This window comes from Xiphophorus maculatus, chromosome 10 (assembly GCF_002775205.1).
Source record: "Xiphophorus maculatus strain JP 163 A chromosome 10, X_maculatus-5.0-male, whole genome shotgun sequence".
In the NCBI taxonomy this organism is placed as follows: domain Eukaryota; kingdom Metazoa; phylum Chordata; class Actinopteri; order Cyprinodontiformes; family Poeciliidae; genus Xiphophorus; species Xiphophorus maculatus.
In genome coordinates this window covers 14,389,032-14,409,806 of record NC_036452.1, presented here as the reverse complement: position 1 = coordinate 14,409,806, position 20,775 = coordinate 14,389,032, and the positions used below count along the sequence as shown (strand labels likewise).

Below are 20,775 nucleotides of genomic sequence, written 5' to 3'. Positions count from 1 at the left end.
ATTATTTTAGTATTTACCAATAATTTAAATCATCACATTTAAAATATTAACATTTAGTCAGCACCTTCAGATCTCCATAGCAATAGACACGCCATTGTTATACCGACTCAAATTAATGAGCACATAATGAACACAAGCTTTCCCAAATTCTCATTGCAATAGCCTTTTATTTCAGTATGGCCATTTATACATAACACATAAGATAAAATAAGTACAATCTGTCAAAAACAGTACTGCTGTATTTTCCATGCTCCTCTTAAATGCGATATGTTATGCATATATCAAAATTATGTTTTGTTCTTGGCAGTTTTGAGTCATTTACTGGTATTTCAGCACACTGAAGACATTGAAACAAAGTAGCAAAAATTGAGAATATATGAAAAATCTAAACAAAAAAAAGTCTGCACAGTAAGATATAACTAAAGATATTGCAGCTACATTCTGGAGGAATATCCAACTTTGATAAAGTGCAAGTATGCTAAATATCGTAAATCAAAATGTATGCAAATCAAGATCTTTTGTATATTTATTTACTTTTTTTAATCTAATCCGCAGTCCAAGAACCAAATCAAACAATTAATAAATTTAAGTAACGTATGATAAGGAAGAGTTCTGTGTCCTAAATTAAAGACATTTAGCTAAATGATATCATTGCAATAAATTTAATGCTTGCTGTTCAATATAAACAGCTTTGTTCTGCATTTTGGCCCTGGTATGGCTTTAAATCAACAGGAAATGATTGAGTCATTAGAGCGGCAAGCTTGAAAATAAACACAAGGCACAACTAAAATCATTAGATCATTTCAAGTCCTGCTTTTTAATGGTTTCGAATATTTCATCCTCACTACTGAGCATCATATAAGGACAAACACTGAATGGAGAGTAGCATGTTAAATAACAGTTAAGAAAAGTGAATTTGACTCAGTAACGGTGTACAAATGTGTTGGATATTCTTTGTGGCAGGTGCCATCACCTCTGTCCTAAATTTCTTTTGATGCCGTGGCTGAATCAGTGTTTGTAGAAGTAACAAATTCACTGGTCATTATTATTTGGTTGCATCCATTCTGTATGTTGGCCTCTAAATAGTGCAAAGTTTTAGTCACTGTAACATGGTGACCCCTTCATTTCATCTCTTGTCAGTGTTTAGTCTGTTGGAAAAGGCTCATTGTTCTCGTAATTGCACTTTAGGTTACTCCTTATAAAAGATCAACTTCTCTTTTCCGTTGGCAATTAAATAGTTCAATGGGAGTCCTGTAGATCTCTCTCCAGGTATTTCTTCATTCGCTCACAGCGAGGACAAGAGTTCTTTTCAGTCTTGCAGAAAAGGTGAAACACTGCTTTACAATCTTTACATCTGCATCAAAAAAACAAAAAGCATTGAAAACAATTTGAGTTAAAAAGGGCATTTACACTCCCTGAGGAAAACAGGTGAGCTTGATCTGAAAACCTGAAATCATGCAAGCTTCAATTTAACTCAGAGCACAGATAAGTTAAGGAGAATATACCTGGTGGTGCTGTTGAACTGGAAGGGGAAGAGGATGTCATTAGAGTGGCATATCTGACAAATGAAACCTCGCTGTGTGCACAGGTCGCAGTTCAGCACGTGATTAGAGGCCTGCTGCACCAGGGAGGTCAGGAAGTTTCCATACTGGCCATCTGCTATCTGAAACACAGAGCAAATACACGCCTTCAGGTCTGCTGGAGCTACAGATGGGTGGAGAAACATTAGAAGATAAAGAGATAAAATAAAACGATACCTGTCTTAAATCCAGAACACTGTACAGGTGCCTTGACTCCAACAGATAAGTTCGCTGTCCCATTCTGGAAACAAGACGAAGACAAAGTAAATATTAAAATAAAATGCAAAAAAATAATCATATGTCTGAATTAACCCCAAGTTACATTTTACTGGACTGAAAACCATTAAATAAATGCCAAAATCAGGTCAGAGTGAAAGTAGGCCCTGATCAATTCGCAAACACACCTGGCATGGAGTTTCTTGCAGGCTCCGCTGCGGCAGGTCAACAGGTAGTCGCCCAGCAGGCGCAGCCTCTCTCGCAGGCTGTGGGCCTGAGTCATGGATTCTGCATGGCTCATCAAATCAGGATTCAGCAGCTCCAGGTTCATCAGAGGCTCCTTCTCTATCTGAGCCAACAGACGCAGAGCTTTCTTTGACACCTGAACAGAGAAAAACCGTAAATAACACACTCTAAGGAAGGAACAGATTTTATACATCACGGCAGGCTATGCAGTAAAGCCCTCAAAGTATCAGAGGGAGCTTAGCACAAAAGGTTTTTGAAATTATTGACCTCTCCACTACAGAGACGTTTAAAATTCTGCCTGACTCTTAACTTTTCTAATTGACATTTAATTTAAAATTTTATTTTAACGTTTTCCATCTCTTCCTTTTCAACGCAGTTCAGGCTGATAGCTAACAATAGTTCTATTCAATAGAAATATGTATAAAAAAAAACAAAAGAAAAGCTCAATGCAGAAGTAGTTAGGAGAACTAACAAACCAGCACCCCACTCAAAAAAACGACCACAGTAGCCGACGACCACTTGACACAAAAATGTGTAAAAAAATTATTTAAAAAAAACACCCCCCCCCTCAAGTTAAGTCAGATAACGTGAGATAATTCATTGTTTTGTTTTGTTTTTTCTTTTTACAACTTATAAAATCTAACAGTACAATTTACAAACAAATGTTTAATTTAGTAAAAGTCAAATTGATCAGATTTATGATGGGACCATTCCTTGTATAAAAAGTGATCTGAATGACTTTCTTCTACCTCTCTTTGGGTGAGATCCCAGTTGTGCACCATGCGCGACGGGATGATGGTGGTGTCCCCCTTGTGGCAGGCCTCACAGTAGTACTGGCCTGAAAACTCACACAGCCGGGCTCTTCCTCGGGACGGGCCAATCTGCTGATGGCAGCCTGTGAAGGATGCAGTCACAACATGTTCAATTGATTACCATTGTCCAATCAAACACACAAAGGTTCATCAATAATGCTCAGTAGTTTACATTTGTTTTTGTTAAACACAGAGCCTAGTTCACATCACATTGGATCATGTCAAATCTTTTACTTTTTAGGAAAAAAACGTAAGATTTTTCCTTGTAGCCAGCTGAGAAACAATGCACAGCAACATGAGCAAAACATGCAAACGTAAAAACAAACCTGAGCATTTAAAGCTCTGAGCGTCCAGTCCCTTTTCTGATGGAACTGTGTAGAGGTGTCCCAGAAGCTGTCCATTTTCTTTCAGTCTATGTTGCACCAGTCTATGCAGATTACCATTCACTCCAGTGCTCCAGACTGGAGGAGGTTCCTCAGAAATTACATCATCTCCACTCTCCAAATACGAGTCCAAAGCTCCACGGATCAAAACCCTCCAAGACCGAGCTTCCTCAGGATTCTCTGCTCTGAATCTTAGCGTCTCTCTCACTGTCAGGACTTTAAAAAATGCTGGTCCTCCCAAGGAGACATCTGGAACAATATCCCTGATTTCAGCAATGGGGTTGTTTAGCCACAACACCTTCCTTTCCTCCTGTATGCGAAAGCCTTTCAGGGCCTCCAGAGAAAGGGAAACAACCAGAGGGGCCCAAGTCCTGGCTTCAGAATCTGTGGAGAGATACAGAACAGCTTCTTTGAGAGCATCCGTTTCCAAGTCAGTAGTTCGAGTCCAGTCAAACTCCTGGACAGGAGGAGCCGTCTCGCTCAAGTCAGAGGGTGACAAGCGTCGCTCGGGGCTTGAGAGAGCAGAGGAAGCAGATGAAACTGAACGCTCATCCACTCCATTTTCACCAGATCCCTGCAACACTTCCCAGTGCTCATCATCGTGCGGCGTTGGTCGGCATTTGTTTACAGCCTCAAATATACGGTCCACCCAATCCTCTGCTTCATCCTGATTGGCTGCTCGGAGGTAAAGCCGTTTCCCCGGAAAGGACAAATCGAATCGGCCCTCCGACGATGTGATACGAATGTCTTCGCATCGCAGAAGGGAGCAGTTGTCGAAACATTCACGATCTTCCGCATTCAGATACATCCGGAACTCAAAGGGTGAGAGTTCGCAGTAGTAGTCGCGCCATATTCCCATTCCGCCTCGTCGCTCCAAGTGGCCGAGCTTCAGCAGGCCTCGAAAGGGGTTGGAAAGCCCTACGACAAAAAACAGAAAGAAGAGAGGCTCAACACTTACTCCTGAAACCACTGTATAAAAAAATTAAAACATGTACCTTTTTTCTTGATGCTTGACATTAAATCAGACAATTTTTGTTCTTGTTTTAAAATTACTGTCCTTAAAGAATTCTGGAAAGCCTAAATGGTCTCATGGCTTTGTAAGTCTCCTATAGCTTCACATATGATTTTAAATAGTAGACAAACACACTGTTTCCACGTATGACAACATGAGAAAGTCCAAAGGTATCAACAACTCTTGGTCAACCTTGGATGCAATTTCCAGATTCCTGAAAGTCTCCGGTCCACCTGTTCAATCGCATGCAAACATAAACACCGTGGGAATGCCCAGCCATCTAAGCAGGTGGGTTCTGTTTCCCTGAGAGTTTTGAAGTGTGTGCATGAACACAAGTGCAAAAAACAAAAATCTTGAATACATGCTGGGTGAAGCAAATAAGAAGGGGTTGTCATCAGTAAACCAAATCCTGCACATGTCCTGTAATCTGATGAAAGCAAAACGGAACTTTTTCACCATAATAGTTGTTGGTATATTTGGAGGAAAAAGACAGAAGTACAGGGACGGTGGTACCATGTTGTTGGGGTGTTATGTTACAGAAGGGACTGGTAGACTTCACTAAAAAGATGACGGAGCAGTAAAAACATTTTGTGGAAACACAGCAGCAAAATTTCTAGACATCAGCCACCTCTGTTAACCTCACTGAGAATGACTAGAAAAGACTTGCAACTAATTCCTCGTATTTCATTTTTTCAACTGAATGTTCAGCCGACTCACACAGGTGACGTCTCGCAACAAAAACTCTCATCAAATTGTATTGTAATGTGTCCGTTCCCTGTAATTACGAAACGAAGGTTGATTTACGGCATAAGGCCAGAAGGAATTTACATGTTGGACTACCGGTATTTTAGTTCAGGGTTTGGCTGTAATGTCATTCCACAGATTCCATTGCTGTCGACTTTCTTCACCCTTTTGTTGGAGTGACAAAAAATAGAACAGCTCCATTCACATGTAGTAGTACAATTGGTAAAGATGTGTTAAAAATGTATCTCTCTTTTGTTATAATTAAGTAATTTCACACTGATTAAAAAAAATTTTTCTAAGCTTTAATATACTGTATGTACATTTATTTGGCTATTTGTCAGTGCCATAATTACAAACACCCCTAATAATTTCCAAAAGACAAAAGCAACTGAAGTTTGTTATGTAACAATAAATACTTTTGACGATGAAAAGATTTTTTAATCTTTTATTTATAGTTGATGACATCCCGTTTCTCTTAGCCACACTTAATTTGGAAAAGACATGAACATGGCATTTGAGTCAGGTAGGTGTGACTTAACACACAGGTAGGTGTGTGTTGATCAGAAAGTGGCCAAGATTAAACAGATCCTTACGTAAGCTTGTTAAACTGGACTTTTGTTTTTTAAATCTATAAGAATGCTGTACTACATTCCTGAGCCATACCAAAATTTTCAAGCTTGTTTCAGACATCTACATATGACCAGTGGTTTTTCAGGCTTATGGAAGCTATTTCGAAATGCTTTGTATTTTCATAGTTAGATTTTTCCCTTTAAGTAAAGTCCCACTGACTCCAAAACCTGTCACAACCTGCCACAAAAAATATAATAGTTTTAAGGAAACATTAACCAGTTTCTTTTGATAAATCTGGATGCCTATGTTTCACTTCTGACAAGAAAGTTAAAAAATACAGAAGTTCTGTAATTCAGGACCTGTATGTAGAATCCCTACCTGCTAGAATTTCTTATGCATATTTGTCAGTCCTGTCCTCAAATGTATGTTATCAAGGTACACAAATTGTTTTTATTGGGATTCTATGTAACAGACCAACAAAAAGTAGTTCTTAATTGGGAACTGAAAGGAACGTATGGTTTTAAAACTGTTTTATGAAATAAAACCAAGTAAAGTGTTGTCTGCATTTGTATTCTGCCCCCTGAGTAAATACTTTATAGATTGATCCATTTCACCACATTTAGAGCAGCAAGTATTTTGGGGTATGTCTCTACCAGATTGCAATCTAGACACCAACAGTTCACATCACCAGTTTTAGCAACATGTAACATGAAAATACATTTCAAAAGTTGAAGGTTTAGGAAGACTTCTTCAAGTCTTCCTATGTTCTGTAAGTCTATGTTTTCCAATGGGAAAAGTGGATGATACACAGTATATCTAGTAGCTTAGTAATCAATTGGTGTTTTGGTAAAAATGGGTCCTGAATGTAGATGTGCTGATATGTTTGTGACCTTTGGGGTTTCAGTTACTAAAACTGTGGAAAATACCTATTTGTCTACGATGGACGACACTGGGAGGAGACTGGGAAGCCTTCAGGTCAGCTGTGGGAGACACCTCCTCATTATCGGGCACCTCTACCAGGTCAGGCTTGTAGATGTCATCCTCAGAAATCCAAGAACGCGAATTCTGCAAAACAAAATATTTTTATTCTGAGTTATAAAACTGTATAAAACTGCAACGTCCCACAGCTATTTGAAAAACAATCATCCACTCAGGATCATGTGAAGAAAACATCAGGACTGACATCTGAGCAAACCGCTGTGAAATTTGTTCCTGTTAAATCATGTGTCTGAGGTTTGTGTATGAAACTTTGACAAAGTGCATGCATATTTGTCAGTCCTGACTTTGGCAGAACTGCCTAGGTGGAGCAACAAAAGCACAACTTCTCTGTTTCGTTACAAGCGTTACAACACGTCCTGCAGTCGTCTCTGTTTGGAAATCGCAAGTTAACATAAAATAAAGAGTTTAGACTTTTACAGCAGTTATTCTAGAGTGCAACAGAGTAAGTTTCTGTCCTGCCACAGAAGCAGTTTCATTTCTGATCAGCATGGCGATGGCACGCCGACTGAGACTTTCATGGTCTTATCAGCGACATTAGGGTTTTTTGGGGGATTTTTTTTTGTCTAACAGACTAAGACTAGTGAGACTATTCATAATCTTCTAGAGCCAGAACCAACATTTTCCATGTTTTTTCAGAAGCTATTTTGATTTTTGTCACCATGACACACTGACATTCCAGAAATTACAGTCAAACATCCTGTTTGACATTTCCTCATAAACCAACCGTGAGCAAACCTTATTTTCAATTAGTTTTAATTCATTAAAGCTGTGACACTTGGATATGGATCCATCTGAATTGATAGTTCGTAACATGAAACAACTCTTGGTAGAATTTCTAGCAAGACCAGCTAGAATTTCTTATATAGTCAAAATAAACAGTTGAATTTTTTTTGTTTTTAAAGTACTAAGAGTATTAATGTTAGCCTCTGAAAATAGCGGTGTGTGAGAAAACAGTTCTCACATTCTGAACTGTTTATTCATATTTCTGTTCATATAAAAACACCTGCAGCTATCAAGAATAAAACATGATTATTAAGCTTCATCGCTTTATTCCTTTAAAATAAAATAATCCATTATTAATCATAATAATGTCCAATGCTAAATATGTATGTCAAAATTATGTTTGTGGCACTGCTTTCATCTTGTGAAATAATTATGTTAAAATATGTTTATCGTGAAAAGCAACTCAAAATAACAATAAATGTATGTATGTGTAGATACAGTATATGCATTTATATAAAATACACATGATTTAGCTGGAACAAATGTTATGTGCATATTTTAAAGAGAGACTTGATGTTTGTAGCTTTACTTTATCTGTGATTCTCATCTGAGACTAATTTTTGCTTTTTTCAGTTACTTACTGAGAATGAATCTGTAGACAGTTTCCTGCTGATGATGCTTGTTGAGCGTTGTGAGCCTTTGCTTGTTTGTGACTCAGAGCTTCTCTTCTCTGAAGCACCCTTTAGCTTTATTTCCTGGACTGGCTCTGCGCTCTTCGGAACAACAGCCACATGTTCTTCCTCCACAGGCTTAGAAGGTTTGATAACAGAAGAGATCACAGCTGTGTCGGAGCATAATTCAGAAGAGGAACTACTGCACATTTCCTGTGCTGCTTGGACATCAAGTTGTTCATCACAGGATGGGATCTGGTCAGAGGGTGGAGGTGGCTCTGGGTCAGGATTTTGGAGTTGTTTTTCAGGGTCTTGTGCTGACATATCCTGACCCTGGTTCTCGCTGTCTGAGCCGCTGAATGTTGTGTTCTCCGAGAAAAGTTCGCCTCCTGTGCTGGAGACGAATGAGTCTTCACGCATCGAGTCCTGACTGCACTGTCCACTCTCTCGGAAATCAGACTGCACACTGAAAAAATATACAAGTCAGGGCAGATTCAGTTAACATTTAAGATATAATCATGTATGTACACTGTCACAAGTTTGAATATATTGAATGAAATTTAGAATGACTAGCCTGGGAATAGTGAATAAAAGTCAATCTGATACAATCAAGTAGGTGTGTCATTTTGATAGAAATTAGGACAGGCTCTGGCACTGGAAAATAGTATATTATATAGAACTTTTAACCAAAAATTAGTGTAGGTTTCAAAAATATTTTATTTCATACTTAAATAATATTTTTTATTTGTTTAGAATTTGAGTTTTCATGTATATAAAACTGCTGAATTATGTTGTGATATTTTGAATTGAAGTGCAATAAAGTTTTTCAGAAAATAACTGCAGTGTTGTAAGTCAACATGACTCTTTAAAGTTTATGAAGACAATCCAATCCAAACTTTCCCTATAACAGTGTATGTAAATGAATTTTTACATAGATTCAGTCCTCTATGTACTCAAACCAGGTTTTACAGAAAACTTTAAACATTTATTTGTAATACTGTGGTTGAACCGATTCAAATTTTTGTGGACAGACAAGATTGAAGTCATCAATGTCAATGTTTCCGTGCATTTTTTAGGGAACTTTTCATACATGTTGTATTAAATTCCAGTATTTATCATATTTCTTTATTTGATTGAGGAAGTTACATATAAAAATAATTATTGTCGAATATTCAGACAATCTAAAAAAAGAGGTTGGTTAAGTTCCACCACACCCGCAAGTTTTCCTCTAATCAGCTTCCACATCTCAATAAAGTTTCATAACATTTAGCTTGGTAGTTTTGTTGCTTAAAATATTACTTAAAAATTGCAACCACCAACCATGACAAAAAACAGAAGTATTAGTGTCTGCTCTAACATTTAACCTGATGTTTGAGTTGATGGCTTATTAAAGAAAATGTTTAGTACCTTTAAATATGTATATAAACAGGCTCTTTCATCTCCATTTTACATGTGATGGTTGGTTGATTTTCTTTGCTGCTATAACAGTGAGTCCAAGTCCAGTTGAGATTCTGAATTTGACAATATGTGGAGCTGACTGAAGGGATCTGTGATCAAGATCTTACAATTTTGCAACAGAGTGGTCCATAAATTGTCAACTACACATGTGGAGAGCTGGAACACTTCTAACAAAAAAAGAGAATGTAATGGAATCAAAAGATGTTTCAACAGAGTATTAATTTAATGTTGTGCCACTTTACACAATCAGGCTACTGCACTATTATTAATTTCACCCCTTTGAGTCTATTTGATCTTATCATATTAAAGGTGGGCTTTTTTTTAAAAATGGCCTCACATCTTTGCAGAAAAATATTTTTTTGTAAACAGAGGTGTGTAAACACTACAAATGTTTGATTGATTTAGATCATTGCTGCTCCTTTTGGTTTTGCCATTCCAAAAAATGTTATCAAAATAGGTAAAACTTCCACTCTTCCAGTTAAATGCCTCCCTAAACCTCATTCTTCCACATAACCAAAGAATAGCAAACCAAACATACTCTTTCTGGTGCCTTTTGGTGTAGTTTCTGACAATAATGGGGGCGTCCAGGTCACCTGAAGACCACTGCTCTCCATTCAGGCTGCGGGGGTCCTGTCCCTGCAGGTAACTGTCGGAGCTCAAGCTGGAGGAGAGCTGGGAGGACCCTGTGGTGTCCAGACTCAAATTAGATGAGTACAGCACCGCCTTTTCTCCTTGTAAAACCTCTCCGCCAGGAGGAGACATAGGGTAGACTCTCTGCACATCCATTGCATCTGATGAGCCTGATGACTGAGACGCAGTGTCCCACGATTCCTTGCGGGGGGGCTTCGAGGCAAGTTGGCTTGCACCATTGAGCGGGTCCGACTGGGACAGTGGGCAGAGACCCGCCAGAGCCAGAGGCGTGGTGGTCCATTCGTTAAGGACAGCGGACTTGTAGGACAGGTTGAATGTGAGTGAGGCCAGACCTTGGAGGTAGCTGAGCAGAACTTCTCGCTCCTCTGCATTCAGGAGCAAGGCACTGGGTTGATAGTGAGCATGCAGCTTGGAGCCCTCCCGAAACAGAGACGCGAGGTAGCACTCTAGAAGGCCGTGGTTCAGGGCCAGTCGCAGCCACGCTCTGCAGCGGCCCACGTCTGTGCCAAGGTAACTGATCTTCTCCAGCTCCGTGATCACGTCACTGCAATTTTTATTTTTTATTTTTACAAACAAGTTTTGAAAATCAAGTTTTGCTAACTTTTTTTCAATAAATGAATCTGTTTAGTATTTTCACATTCAGTTATGAATGATTTACTTCTCCATTTCTGCTTACCGGTGGGTGACCGTCTTGAGGAGGCTCCAGAAATAAGGCTGAGGGAGGACTCCCCGGTCACCCTTCCTATTTCGGCCTCCAGCTTCGGAGCGGATATACTTGCTCTTGATCCCATGAATGAAAATGGCCTCCAGAGCGGAGCAAAGGAGGTTAGCATTCTCGTCTTCGCTGGTGACCACGGCATCTGATGTCACGTATCGTTTCTGGAGGGCTTTAAGAGACTGGGCCAACTTGTCTTTGATCTGGGTGAGAACATAGAACAGACAAAAACATCAACTTTTTTTCCCCCCACAGATAAAATCAAAATAACAATGTTGATGAGAGGCAAGTTTCTTTACAACCTTTGCACAGAACTGTACTCTGGATTAGAGTTTGTCTACAAAGCTGTATTCTTATGAAACCCAGGCCACAGGTTATCTAACACCATATGTCTCAGCTGACATAGACGGAAGGAGATCATAACAATATAAAATTCAAAGCAATGTTGCGCAACACTTTGTGGAAAAAGCTGATTCTTTTAAACAACACTGAAATTGGTGACAGCTTTTCACTTTGAGCACTGCAGAGGCTTCCTGCTGCTCCTAAAAGAACACTTTATTTCTGTTTGTTATTTCAAAACATACATCTTGCAAAAGTATTCATACGGCTTAAACATTTTAGTCATTTAGCTGCAGGTATTTTATTGGATTTAATGTGGTAGACCATCAGAAAGTAGATCAAAATATTGAAAAAGAGAAAGAGAATACCTCTCTGATTAATGCTCCATTAGTTTAGTTGGATACTTTGAAGTCAGTGACTGTCACGTAGCAAAATGTGGAAAGTCATACCAATATAATACATTACTCTTTTTGTATGCTTCGTAAAGAAGTAAACAAAAAAACAGTACCCTATGCTATTTTGAAGAACCTAATAAAGAAAAATGAAAACTGATGCATCTGCACAACTGCATAAGACACTAATGGATTGAAGCTGCTTTAAAGATAATATCACAACTTTCTTCTTTAGCAGATCATTAACATGTTTTTAATCCAAAAAGTGAAATATCTGCATATATTCCACTGCTACATATGACATGTAGCAAGAGCAAAATTATAAAATTTTTACATTTATGTTGAAATAATATCATTGTACTGAAGCCGATTTACAGAAATACAATTGAGTTATTCCTGCATAAATAGCAAATGCTCATCACAATAAATTCTGCTGAACAACGTCTTTAATAAGTGAGAACTGTCACTTTTACTCAGTTCCCTTCTGACCTCTAAAATTAACCCATTTTCTTTCTCACAAGAGAAGATCACCGTGACCCTGTTGGACAATCAAAACTTCATGCCAGGAAAACATGGAATTGGGAAGTTCAACACGGATTGTACAGGTAAAGACAATAAATATTTCTGACAAAAATGTGGAGCATTACAAAAGCATTAATCCAAAAAAAGGTCAAATATTTACAAATCAATAAATATGCAGAAATTTGCCAAATACAAACATTTTAGAAAAATGCTGTTGAAGTGAATGTTTCATGAAGCACTGCGTAAACGACTACCGGTAAGTAGAAGAAATACTAAAAACCAGCTTAACCACACAGTTATGTATGCTTCCTGCTATCTCACACGAACGTCTCTTCTGATCTTCATAAAAAATAATTACCGACAGCATGCCAATTTAAGGTTCCTATAAAGTAACAGCAAATAAATGGCTTAACAAACTAACACAATCATAGATTTTACTTATGCTGGACAGCTTTGGAAAAAAAAAGAAAAGAAAACATTTTAGTTGGGTTTCATAAGTACAGAAACCTCTGTTCTAGGACCTGGAGGGTTTCACTGTATCAATACATATCAGAGACAAGCTCTGTAATTTGTGACTATTTTTGAGAAATCCTTATTTTACTTCACCATAATACCTGTAATGCAAAGACAGCTCATTCCTTCATTTATCACAAAAACAGCAAAAAATGTTACATTTTTGGTATTATATGTTCTTATAGAGAAATCAAGATAACCTAGCAGTTGTATTAGGAAGTCAAATCGATGCATTTCTGCTAAAACAAAATGCAAAGCGGCTCAGTTAGATAAGCAGTTCTGGGAAAGCTATAAGCAGGAAGCACATGGTGCTACTAGTGGATAAAAAGTGAACCATCTGTATGTTATAATGGTCATACACTGTAACGAGAATATGGGTTCATTCTAAGAATTATTGACTAATCAAAGTCTGTTCTTACATCTCTTATAATGTACTTTTGCAGCATTCATTAGTTATTAACTTTGCACCCAATAATGTTTGTTTAACAGTGTTTCTGCAAGTCTCAGATAACATTTAAATCTTTTAAAAATATTCCTAGGGCCATCATGATTTAAATTTAAGACCAACATGAATTCTCAAAAATAAGTCAATTGTATAACTTAATAACTTGTATTGTATACAGTAGGGATGCTTTGATCAGGTTTTTGCTGTCGATTCCTATACCGATCACCCATGAGGCCAATCTCTGCCGATCGGCTGGATTGACTGTTTATTTTTCACGTTAGTTATAAATGATACTGTGATCTGGCAAAATTAAAAAATGATCTGGTAATAAATTCACCTTATTAACGTAAACATGCAACATACTTGCAGGCACAATACAGCAGCTACTCAGTCAAAACAACTGAAAAACCTGAAACCAGTTAAACAACATTTAACAGTAAGGTTCTCTGTACCCTAAATTATATGAGTCAAACAAGTCTCACGACGCTGCCTATATCAAATAATGTCTAGTAAAAGAGGGAAACATCCATTCAAAGTCAAATGCAGGTTGCATCAAAATAAACAATCCTAAGTTACTGAATCAAAACTTCCTAAGAGCACGGCTAGCTGATTAATGCTGGTTCTGATTGGCTGTTTCTGACTGAGTGGAGTAATTCTGCAAAACACAGGAGGAGGGAGAGGAGATCAATTATTATTTATTTATTTTTTCACCTGTTATTTGGCCGCTCCAGATGTCATTTTTTCCTGTATTGAGCCTCGATCTAGCCAAACTCCGTCAAGTGCTTGTTTTTTAAGTGTCATATTAAATTCGTTGTGGTGATGCATTGTGACGTGCTTCACCTCCGAGGTAATTTTCTGTCGCAACACGCAAACTTCCCCATTCACTTTCAGAGTGTTATAGTTCCACACGACAGGATTTGTTGCTGCGCGTTTGCGCCATGTGAAGGAAAGAGGAGATCAGTTGCACACGCAGCCTGAGAAGTGAGATACAAGTGATCGTTTTGGTGATCGGCAACAAGAGACAGTGATCGGCGATCACCAATCATACACTTTTTCACGGAAATCGGCCAATTATGATTGGTGGCCGATGATCAGCACATCTCTAGTCAGGGATGAAAGTAGTTTTAAATTCTTGGGGTACTATGACAAAAGTGTCATAACTGCACAATTGCTTCTTTGTGTGCTTTGAAGTTTCTGTGCTGATGAATTTTTTTGCAAAGCAATAAAAGCTGGTAAATAAAAACTCTTGAATTGCTACAAAATGGAGCTGTATTTCCCTCAGCCCACTGGCTGCAATGTTGACATCGCAAGATGCCATGAGACCTAAAGTCTGAACATCATGGCATGGAGTGCATCCCAGTTTTCCATGTCTGGCATATAACCATTCATTTTAGCTTTAAAATTGGTAATATTGACCCTGTGTCCAGACAGAGGGATAATCAGTAGGCCAATAGAATCATGACCTGTTTGTTCTGAAGATCCTGCAGCTTCCACTTCGTCTTCCTAACATGGCACCTTCTCACCCTGACTTTCATACTGATAGGAGAAACCACAGCGCACTGTTAAGATAAAAACACATTTTCTGAAGTTGGGATATTTTTCCTCCAATAGGTTCCAGAGGAGTCACCTCAAACCAGATGTTGGACTGGATTTTATTTAAATATCATTTGTGAATGTTAGAACCTCATTTTCAACAGTGGAGCTATAAAGTATTGAAAAAGATTATAATTTTGGAGAAAGTCTCATCAACATCAATATTTCCACTAAATAAGAAACAAAAAAAATTGTTTGATAGAGAAAAAGCCTCTCAGAATCTGAGCTCAAAGCGAGATGCCCAAACAATGTTTTTTTTATATTAGACAATTAAATTTCACATAATTATCACGGTAGAAGCCATTTGTTTGTTAAATACTAAATAAACCATATTTACCTGTTTGTTGTGAATGACGTATACTCACACGAACGTGATAATTAGTCCAGGTTTGTCGTTTAATGAACGTTCAGAAACTACAGCGGTTGTAATGTGCCACAGCAAAGGTAAACAAAGGTAAAACAACCCGAACAAGTGATCAACTCAAAACCACTCCTACCTTTTTACTCTCTCTTTGTCATTTAAGCACACCTGTTGCCGTGGCAATCGCCTGCTCTCCGCAAGCCAAGCAGAGATTACGTTGAAAACATAACATTCAGTCCTTTACTATATTAGGTTTTCAGGCTTGATATTTATTTTGCGATTATTAATAAGCGCTCCCCTGAACACAGTGGTGGCTGATTAGTTCATTTTAAACTCCTGCTCTGCTAGTTATTTTGGTAATGGAACCGAAACATAAAAAATTGCGTAACCCCTTTTTGAAACAATAATTACCGAGATTATTATTATTTTTGTTGGGTCATTAACTTGAACATGTTTTGTTGAATTTTTTGTTGTTGTTGTTGTTCTTTAATAAAGTTACAAACGTTTTGATAAGTGAGTCAGAAGAGGACGTGCTGGTCTCAGCGTCCAGGCGGCATTCAGTTTGTCACCTACCGCCGAGATCAACTCAAAACCTTCCGCGATCGACCTATTGCATCCCTGCTCTAACAAAGCACGAACAGTTCAGAAACAATATGAAATGGGTGTTGGAGCTATTTATTCTTTATCCATTTGAATTTTGTTAGTTTATTGTTAAATTTCTATTTTTTTATTATTTACAGAGTTTATTTGCAGGTTAATAATTGTTGATTTTATTTCTTTTTTGTTTTATTATTTTTCTTATTTATTTTCTAAGTAAGACAAGAAGAAATGCGGGTCGCTCCACTTTCTATAAGTGTAGGGGCCTGGTAAAGGACCAGCATGCATTTGCGTTTGGGGCCTTTTTTACCAGAGCAAGAGAGGTAGCAGAAAGAATGTAATTGCTTGCTGAAATGGGAAAATAAATCATCCAGAACAATCAACAAGTTTGGACATTTAACCTTCTTTTGCCTTCATACAGAAACTTGCCCCCAGTACCTTAGTAGTGGCTTGATGGAACTTTTATTGGATGTTTGGCTTGGCAAACAATCACCACTACAATGGGACAAAATCTATTTATTAAGTGACTAAATCGTGTTTTAGATTGTTCTTGAAAAACTAATCAGTCATAACTGATTAATGGGTGCACTCACAGCTGCACAGTGCACCCATTGATTTTTTACAGCAGACAGCCGCTCCCCTCTCTTGCAGGAACTGCGTATCCCCGCTAAATCTTTTAGGGGTACGCAGTACCCAACCGTACCTGCCTACTTTCACCCCTGCCTCTAGTATACTGCTAGTTTTTGCAGACGATTTATTTAGTAGGTTTGTAAGAAAGGCTGAGGATCGGATGATAAATTCTTTCTGACAGGTTTGGTTGTTGCCCTGATTTAGGGGTGCACGATATCTTTGTCCTGAATCATTATAGTTTTATCAGAGCGTGAGAGCACCCATATTAATTCATCAGAGGAACGAACGTACTGAGCAAATGACTGTTGCAAGTACATTTCAAAAGCAAACAAAAAAAGAAAAAGCAAAGATATACCAACTTTAAACGTAACAGATCAGTTGAAATAGGAACTGAAAATCTGGACAGTTAAAGGTGTACAATTGAGAAGTTTAAATTTGAGACTTTGCAAGACATTCAAGACATTCCAATGATAACACAGCAAATAAGTCATACTGAGAGAGAAGTCCTCTTAAGGCTTCCCAAATGTTCTCCAGCATAATTAGAGCAACAAAATTTACAACAGGCTTTCCTGAGTGTCACAATCACTTCACAAGAAGCAGCTTTAAAAGAAGTGAGGGAACACTGACATTAACTTAAGACAAACCTTCAACTGCATAAGAAAATAATTAGATTTTTACCTGTTTGACATATTTGGCCTCTGGTAGAGTTTCTGGCATCTGGGTGGCAAGCATGGCACGTCAGGGGAAGGTTTATTCTCACATAGCACCTTAAAAACACACAAAAACTAAGTCTAAACACTCACTTACAGTAACTGTGGTTCTCAAACTGTCTCAAGTACATCTGATATCCAAATTTACTAAAGAAGAAGAGCCGGTTTCTTTTTTATATACATCACTTGTTCCTGGCAGAAGACTATATTTGTGTTTCCTTATCATGGGACTCTGCTCTCTTACATTGCTGCAGTTTCACGGTCTTTGTGAGTAACCGCTTTGTAACTGAGTCATGTGAGGCACTGATTAGCGATGCTGTCTGTCTGCAGGGAAGTAGCTACAGAAGCTTCAAAAATAACTTCCTCAATCAAATAATAAGCTTCGCGAAATAAAAATAATTAGATTTAATACAGCAAGCGAGTTAAATTTCCAGGCTGGATTAATCGTCTGACCTACACTGCAATCACAAAAAAGTGTAATTCAATTAAACTATTGTTTATTAATCCCAAAGGGCAACTAATGAGACAACAACAGAACAGGAAAGTGACCTAAAAGGTCTTGCATCGTTTTTCAAATAAATAATATAAAAGCTTGTTTACACTGGTACCACACATCAGTGTTCAGCTATGTGACTTTATGCATATCAACAAGACATATATAATCGCTTACTAAATCTAGAGAACACTAAAATACTCTGACTAGTCTGTGGCCAACATACTAAGGACGTTAGGCGATAAAAACTTTGTCCTTGCTGTAACCTACAAGCGACTTTATAGCTGCAAACCAACGTTAAATTAGCACATCGGTTGGCTAACTTACCGAAGCAGTTTGGCTAACCTCTCTCCAGACTCCCCAAAACACGTCGGTATTCTTCGGGAACTTGATGTAAACTCACTGAAAGTACATCATGTAACTAAACGAATCTCAGTCCGTACAGTTGTTTTCCACAGTTTTCTGTTAAAGCGCTGTAACGCAGAAAAACACACACCCGTAAACCTGAAACACAACCGACTCCTCCTCCTGTTGCAGTCTAACTGAAAACCGATGCATCATGGGAAGTCAAACGATCTGTGATGCCTTCAATGAACTTCCTTAAAGGAGTAAACCAGAGTGCTCAGAACGAGAGCAACATTTACATTTTAAAAACATTTTAAACGTGTCTGCTATCTTCTATGGTCAAATACACTAATATTTCTTTTACGGAATTCTGTGGTGGAAATAGAATTTTATGTCTTTATTATCACATTATTATATTTTTCTCAAATATCGGCTTCTCTGACTCCAGGAGGAGCAGGATGTTCTCTGCCTTGTTGCACTCCTTCAGCAGGTCTTTGAAAATGGCCTTGCCCTGTCGTGCAATCGTTTCTGGGCTCATTCTGAGGACTCTGAGTTCAGTTTCAATCCAGAGTTTCTCAAACAGACGATCAATGATGGCACTAAAATTTTCTGGAGGGTGACAGCTCTGTCCCGATTTCTCGATAATTATCTGGATCAGATCGCTGACTAGGCTTCTCATGCCCATTTTCCTGATCTTTGTCTCCTTAGTCTCGCTCTGGTTTTCTGATGGACTCAGGTTCCAATTCCTGCACCTGAGAATCTTTAGTTAACCGGATCTCTGGTGCACAGTTTTCCAGATCTGTGATGTCTGATGGATCTTCAGGAGGACTGAGGGGCTCAGCAGGTGAGACTTCGTCAACCTTTGGTTCTGGTTCTAATTCCTCCTCCTGCAGATCTCCAGTTAACAGAACCTCTGGAGGAATCAAACCCGCCATGGCCACAGTTTCCTTGGTGACTAAGGCGGGCTGAGCTACACATCCTTCTTCCTCACCTTCATATTTTCGCTCCAGTGTATTGCCAGTAGAACCTTCTCCTGCAGATTTTTTCCCATCTTCAACCTGGACGCTCAGCTTTGGCTTCTCTTTACTGTTCACTGGAGCAACCTTAGAAGAATGCTTGCCTCTTGATCGTCCCTGTCAGACCTTTGAGCTTCAATTTCGACTCAGCAGTTTTGTTCTGCATCTCTTTTTCACCATCTGCAAGCTCTTAAGAATGAACTGGGTTGTCGACATCTACTTTTTTGGATTCCTCATTGGATGCACGCAATCCAACCACGAGGTCCTTTATGATCAAGTTTGTTTCCTCAACCATATACCTGATTATTATGGATTTACAAGGTGACTGGTTGACATGATTTCTTGGAGGATCATCCGAGTCCAAGCTCAGATAAATTCTATCCAACAGATATTTCACAATGAGCTGGTTTAAATTCTCGGTGTGCTCGGTACGGTAGTCTCCGTCGACGTCCATTATTTCAGTGAAGGTTTCGGGAACTTTGTTGCCCACGGCCGCCTCAAAGGACTCAATAGTGAATTTTTGCTTGTGGAGATTTTCCAGAACGTTGGATGAAAATAGTTCCAAGATGTCTCCAAAAATCTCCCCCAGAGTGCAGGTGGTGCTGGCTTCACAACGTAATAGTCTGTCTAAAAGAAATCCTAACATAATGCTTTTAAGTTTGGCGTTGGAATACAAAAAATGTCACAAGATGTGTAAGAATTGAGTTTGGAAGTCACTGCACATTCCGAAAAAGTTTCATGGTAAATGAGGACTGAGGACACATTTCCTTGACTATGAGATCATTTTATTCTTTAAAATATGTTTTAAACAGTGTACTATGATTATTTTAATTGTTTTACAATGATTTGAAAACAAATGGAAATACATAAAATGCCAACATAGATAATAAATAAATAAATAAATAAATAAATGTTATTATGAAAGGTAATAATGCAAAGTAATCAAAAGATGGGAGAAATGAAATAAAAATAAAGAAACTGCACAAATAATGATAAATATCAGTGTCTTCACAGTCATAAAACACTGGATAATTGTGAAATAAATAAATAAATAAATAAATAATTTATGTGATATCTCAACCCATGTTCAATATTTTAGTTGGGGGGGAGCAGAGAGGAAACCAGGTGGTCTGCTTTCATTAGACAGTCTTTGACTTCCCTCCTGATCAGCTCCCAGGCGTCAGCACTGTGGCCCTGAAGACACAACAATGTTATTATTACATTATGCAGTTTTGAAACACGGCATGCATAGTAGCAGACAGAGAATGTAAACTGACCATTTTCGCCAGGATTTCATTGGATAATCTCTTGAAATACAAGTGCAGCTTGGTGTTCCTCTTCTTCATGTGGCTATGGCCTTTAATCTGAAACAATTAGAGAGAAAAGTCAGGTGTATAGATTATGTTTTGTACATTTATTGTGAGATGTGTTTAGATTAAACTGTTATGAAACGTATCCAGTCTGAATGGAGGTGAACTTACACAGGAGTGAAGTTCATCAGCCTGTTTGTTGACAACATTGAGAAAGTTCTCCACTGTGACCTCCTGCCATGATGAAGAGTTTTGATCTTCCTCAAACAGGGCAGAAACCTCCTGCAGGATGTGGACTGCGAAGGAAAGTTTACCTTCAGCCTGGAACAAGAGGAAGAAGAGGAAAACTATGAGATGACTGAAAGAATCGTTGCTGGCTCATCCACAATAGATCATAAGCAGCAGCTGTAGAGGACTTACTGATGCTTTGGATGCCTGGCTGTACAGATGATCAGGGAAGGCCACAGTGTTCTCTTCATCCTCAGTGCTGTTAGTAATGTTATTCGCCTGCAGCACAAACAGACGCACACGTCAGACCTTAAATACATTTTCATAGATTAGACGAACTTTAAAAAGTCTTCAAATCTGGTCTCTTACCATCATATCCAGCAGATTCAAAGCGTTTCCGCTGTACTGTCTGAATTTATGCTCCATCCACCTGCAGCTCAGCGCGGAGCCTGAGCAGAACAGACCGAGAAACACACAAGCGAAGAAAATCCTGTTCAGCAT

The 20,775-nt window shown here is 38.4% G+C and overlaps 2 protein-coding genes across 2 annotated transcripts; both read right to left on the bottom strand.

Moving 5' to 3' along the window:
• Window positions 1-147: 147 nt before the first annotated feature.
• Window positions 148-17,898, bottom strand: plekhm1 (pleckstrin homology and RUN domain containing M1). The gene is made up of 12 exons (XM_005794830.3): window positions 17,703-17,898; window positions 16,851-16,939; window positions 10,742-10,983; window positions 9,953-10,609; window positions 7,927-8,422; window positions 6,490-6,628; window positions 3,181-4,155; window positions 2,792-2,937; window positions 1,985-2,178; window positions 1,758-1,821; window positions 1,506-1,663; window positions 148-1,354 (listed from the first exon to the last, which is right to left on the bottom strand). The coding sequence occupies exons 2-12, from the start codon at window positions 16,902-16,904 to the stop codon at window positions 1,240-1,242; spliced, it is 3,240 nt and encodes a 1,079-aa protein (XP_005794887.1). The 5' UTR covers window positions 16,905-16,939; window positions 17,703-17,898; the 3' UTR covers window positions 148-1,239.
• Window positions 17,899-19,831: 1,933 nt separating this feature from the next.
• Window positions 19,832-20,775, bottom strand: LOC106700431 (interferon a3-like). Its single transcript, XM_023341498.1, has 5 exons — window positions 20,644-20,775; window positions 20,467-20,553; window positions 20,218-20,367; window positions 20,014-20,100; window positions 19,832-19,930 (listed from the first exon to the last, which is right to left on the bottom strand). The coding sequence occupies exons 1-5, from the start codon at window positions 20,773-20,775 to the stop codon at window positions 19,832-19,834; spliced, it is 555 nt and encodes a 184-aa protein (XP_023197266.1).

Excerpts from the sequence above, each read along its gene's own strand:
- plekhm1 (XM_005794830.3), bottom strand. The coding sequence starts at position 16,904 with ATGCTTGCCACCCAGATGCCAGAAACTCTACCAGAGGCCAAATATGTC. Across the intron at positions 6,629-7,926 it reads TGTCTACAGATTCATTCTCA|AATTCGCGTTCTTGGATTTC; the intron begins GTAAGTAACTGA and ends TTTGTTTTGCAG. Across the intron at positions 4,156-6,489 it reads CGTCCATCGTAGACAAATAG|GGCTTTCCAACCCCTTTCGA; the intron begins GTATTTTCCACA and ends TTTTTGTCGTAG.
- LOC106700431 (XM_023341498.1), bottom strand. The coding sequence starts at position 20,775 with ATGCTGAACAGGATTTTCTTCGCTTGTGTGTTTCTCGGTCTGTTCTGC. Across the intron at positions 20,554-20,643 it reads TGAATCTGCTGGATATGATG|GCGAATAACATTACTAACAG; the intron begins GTAAGAGACCAG and ends TTTGTGCTGCAG. Across the intron at positions 20,368-20,466 it reads GCCAGGCATCCAAAGCATCA|GCTGAAGGTAAACTTTCCTT; the intron begins GTAAGTCCTCTA and ends CTCTTGTTCCAG.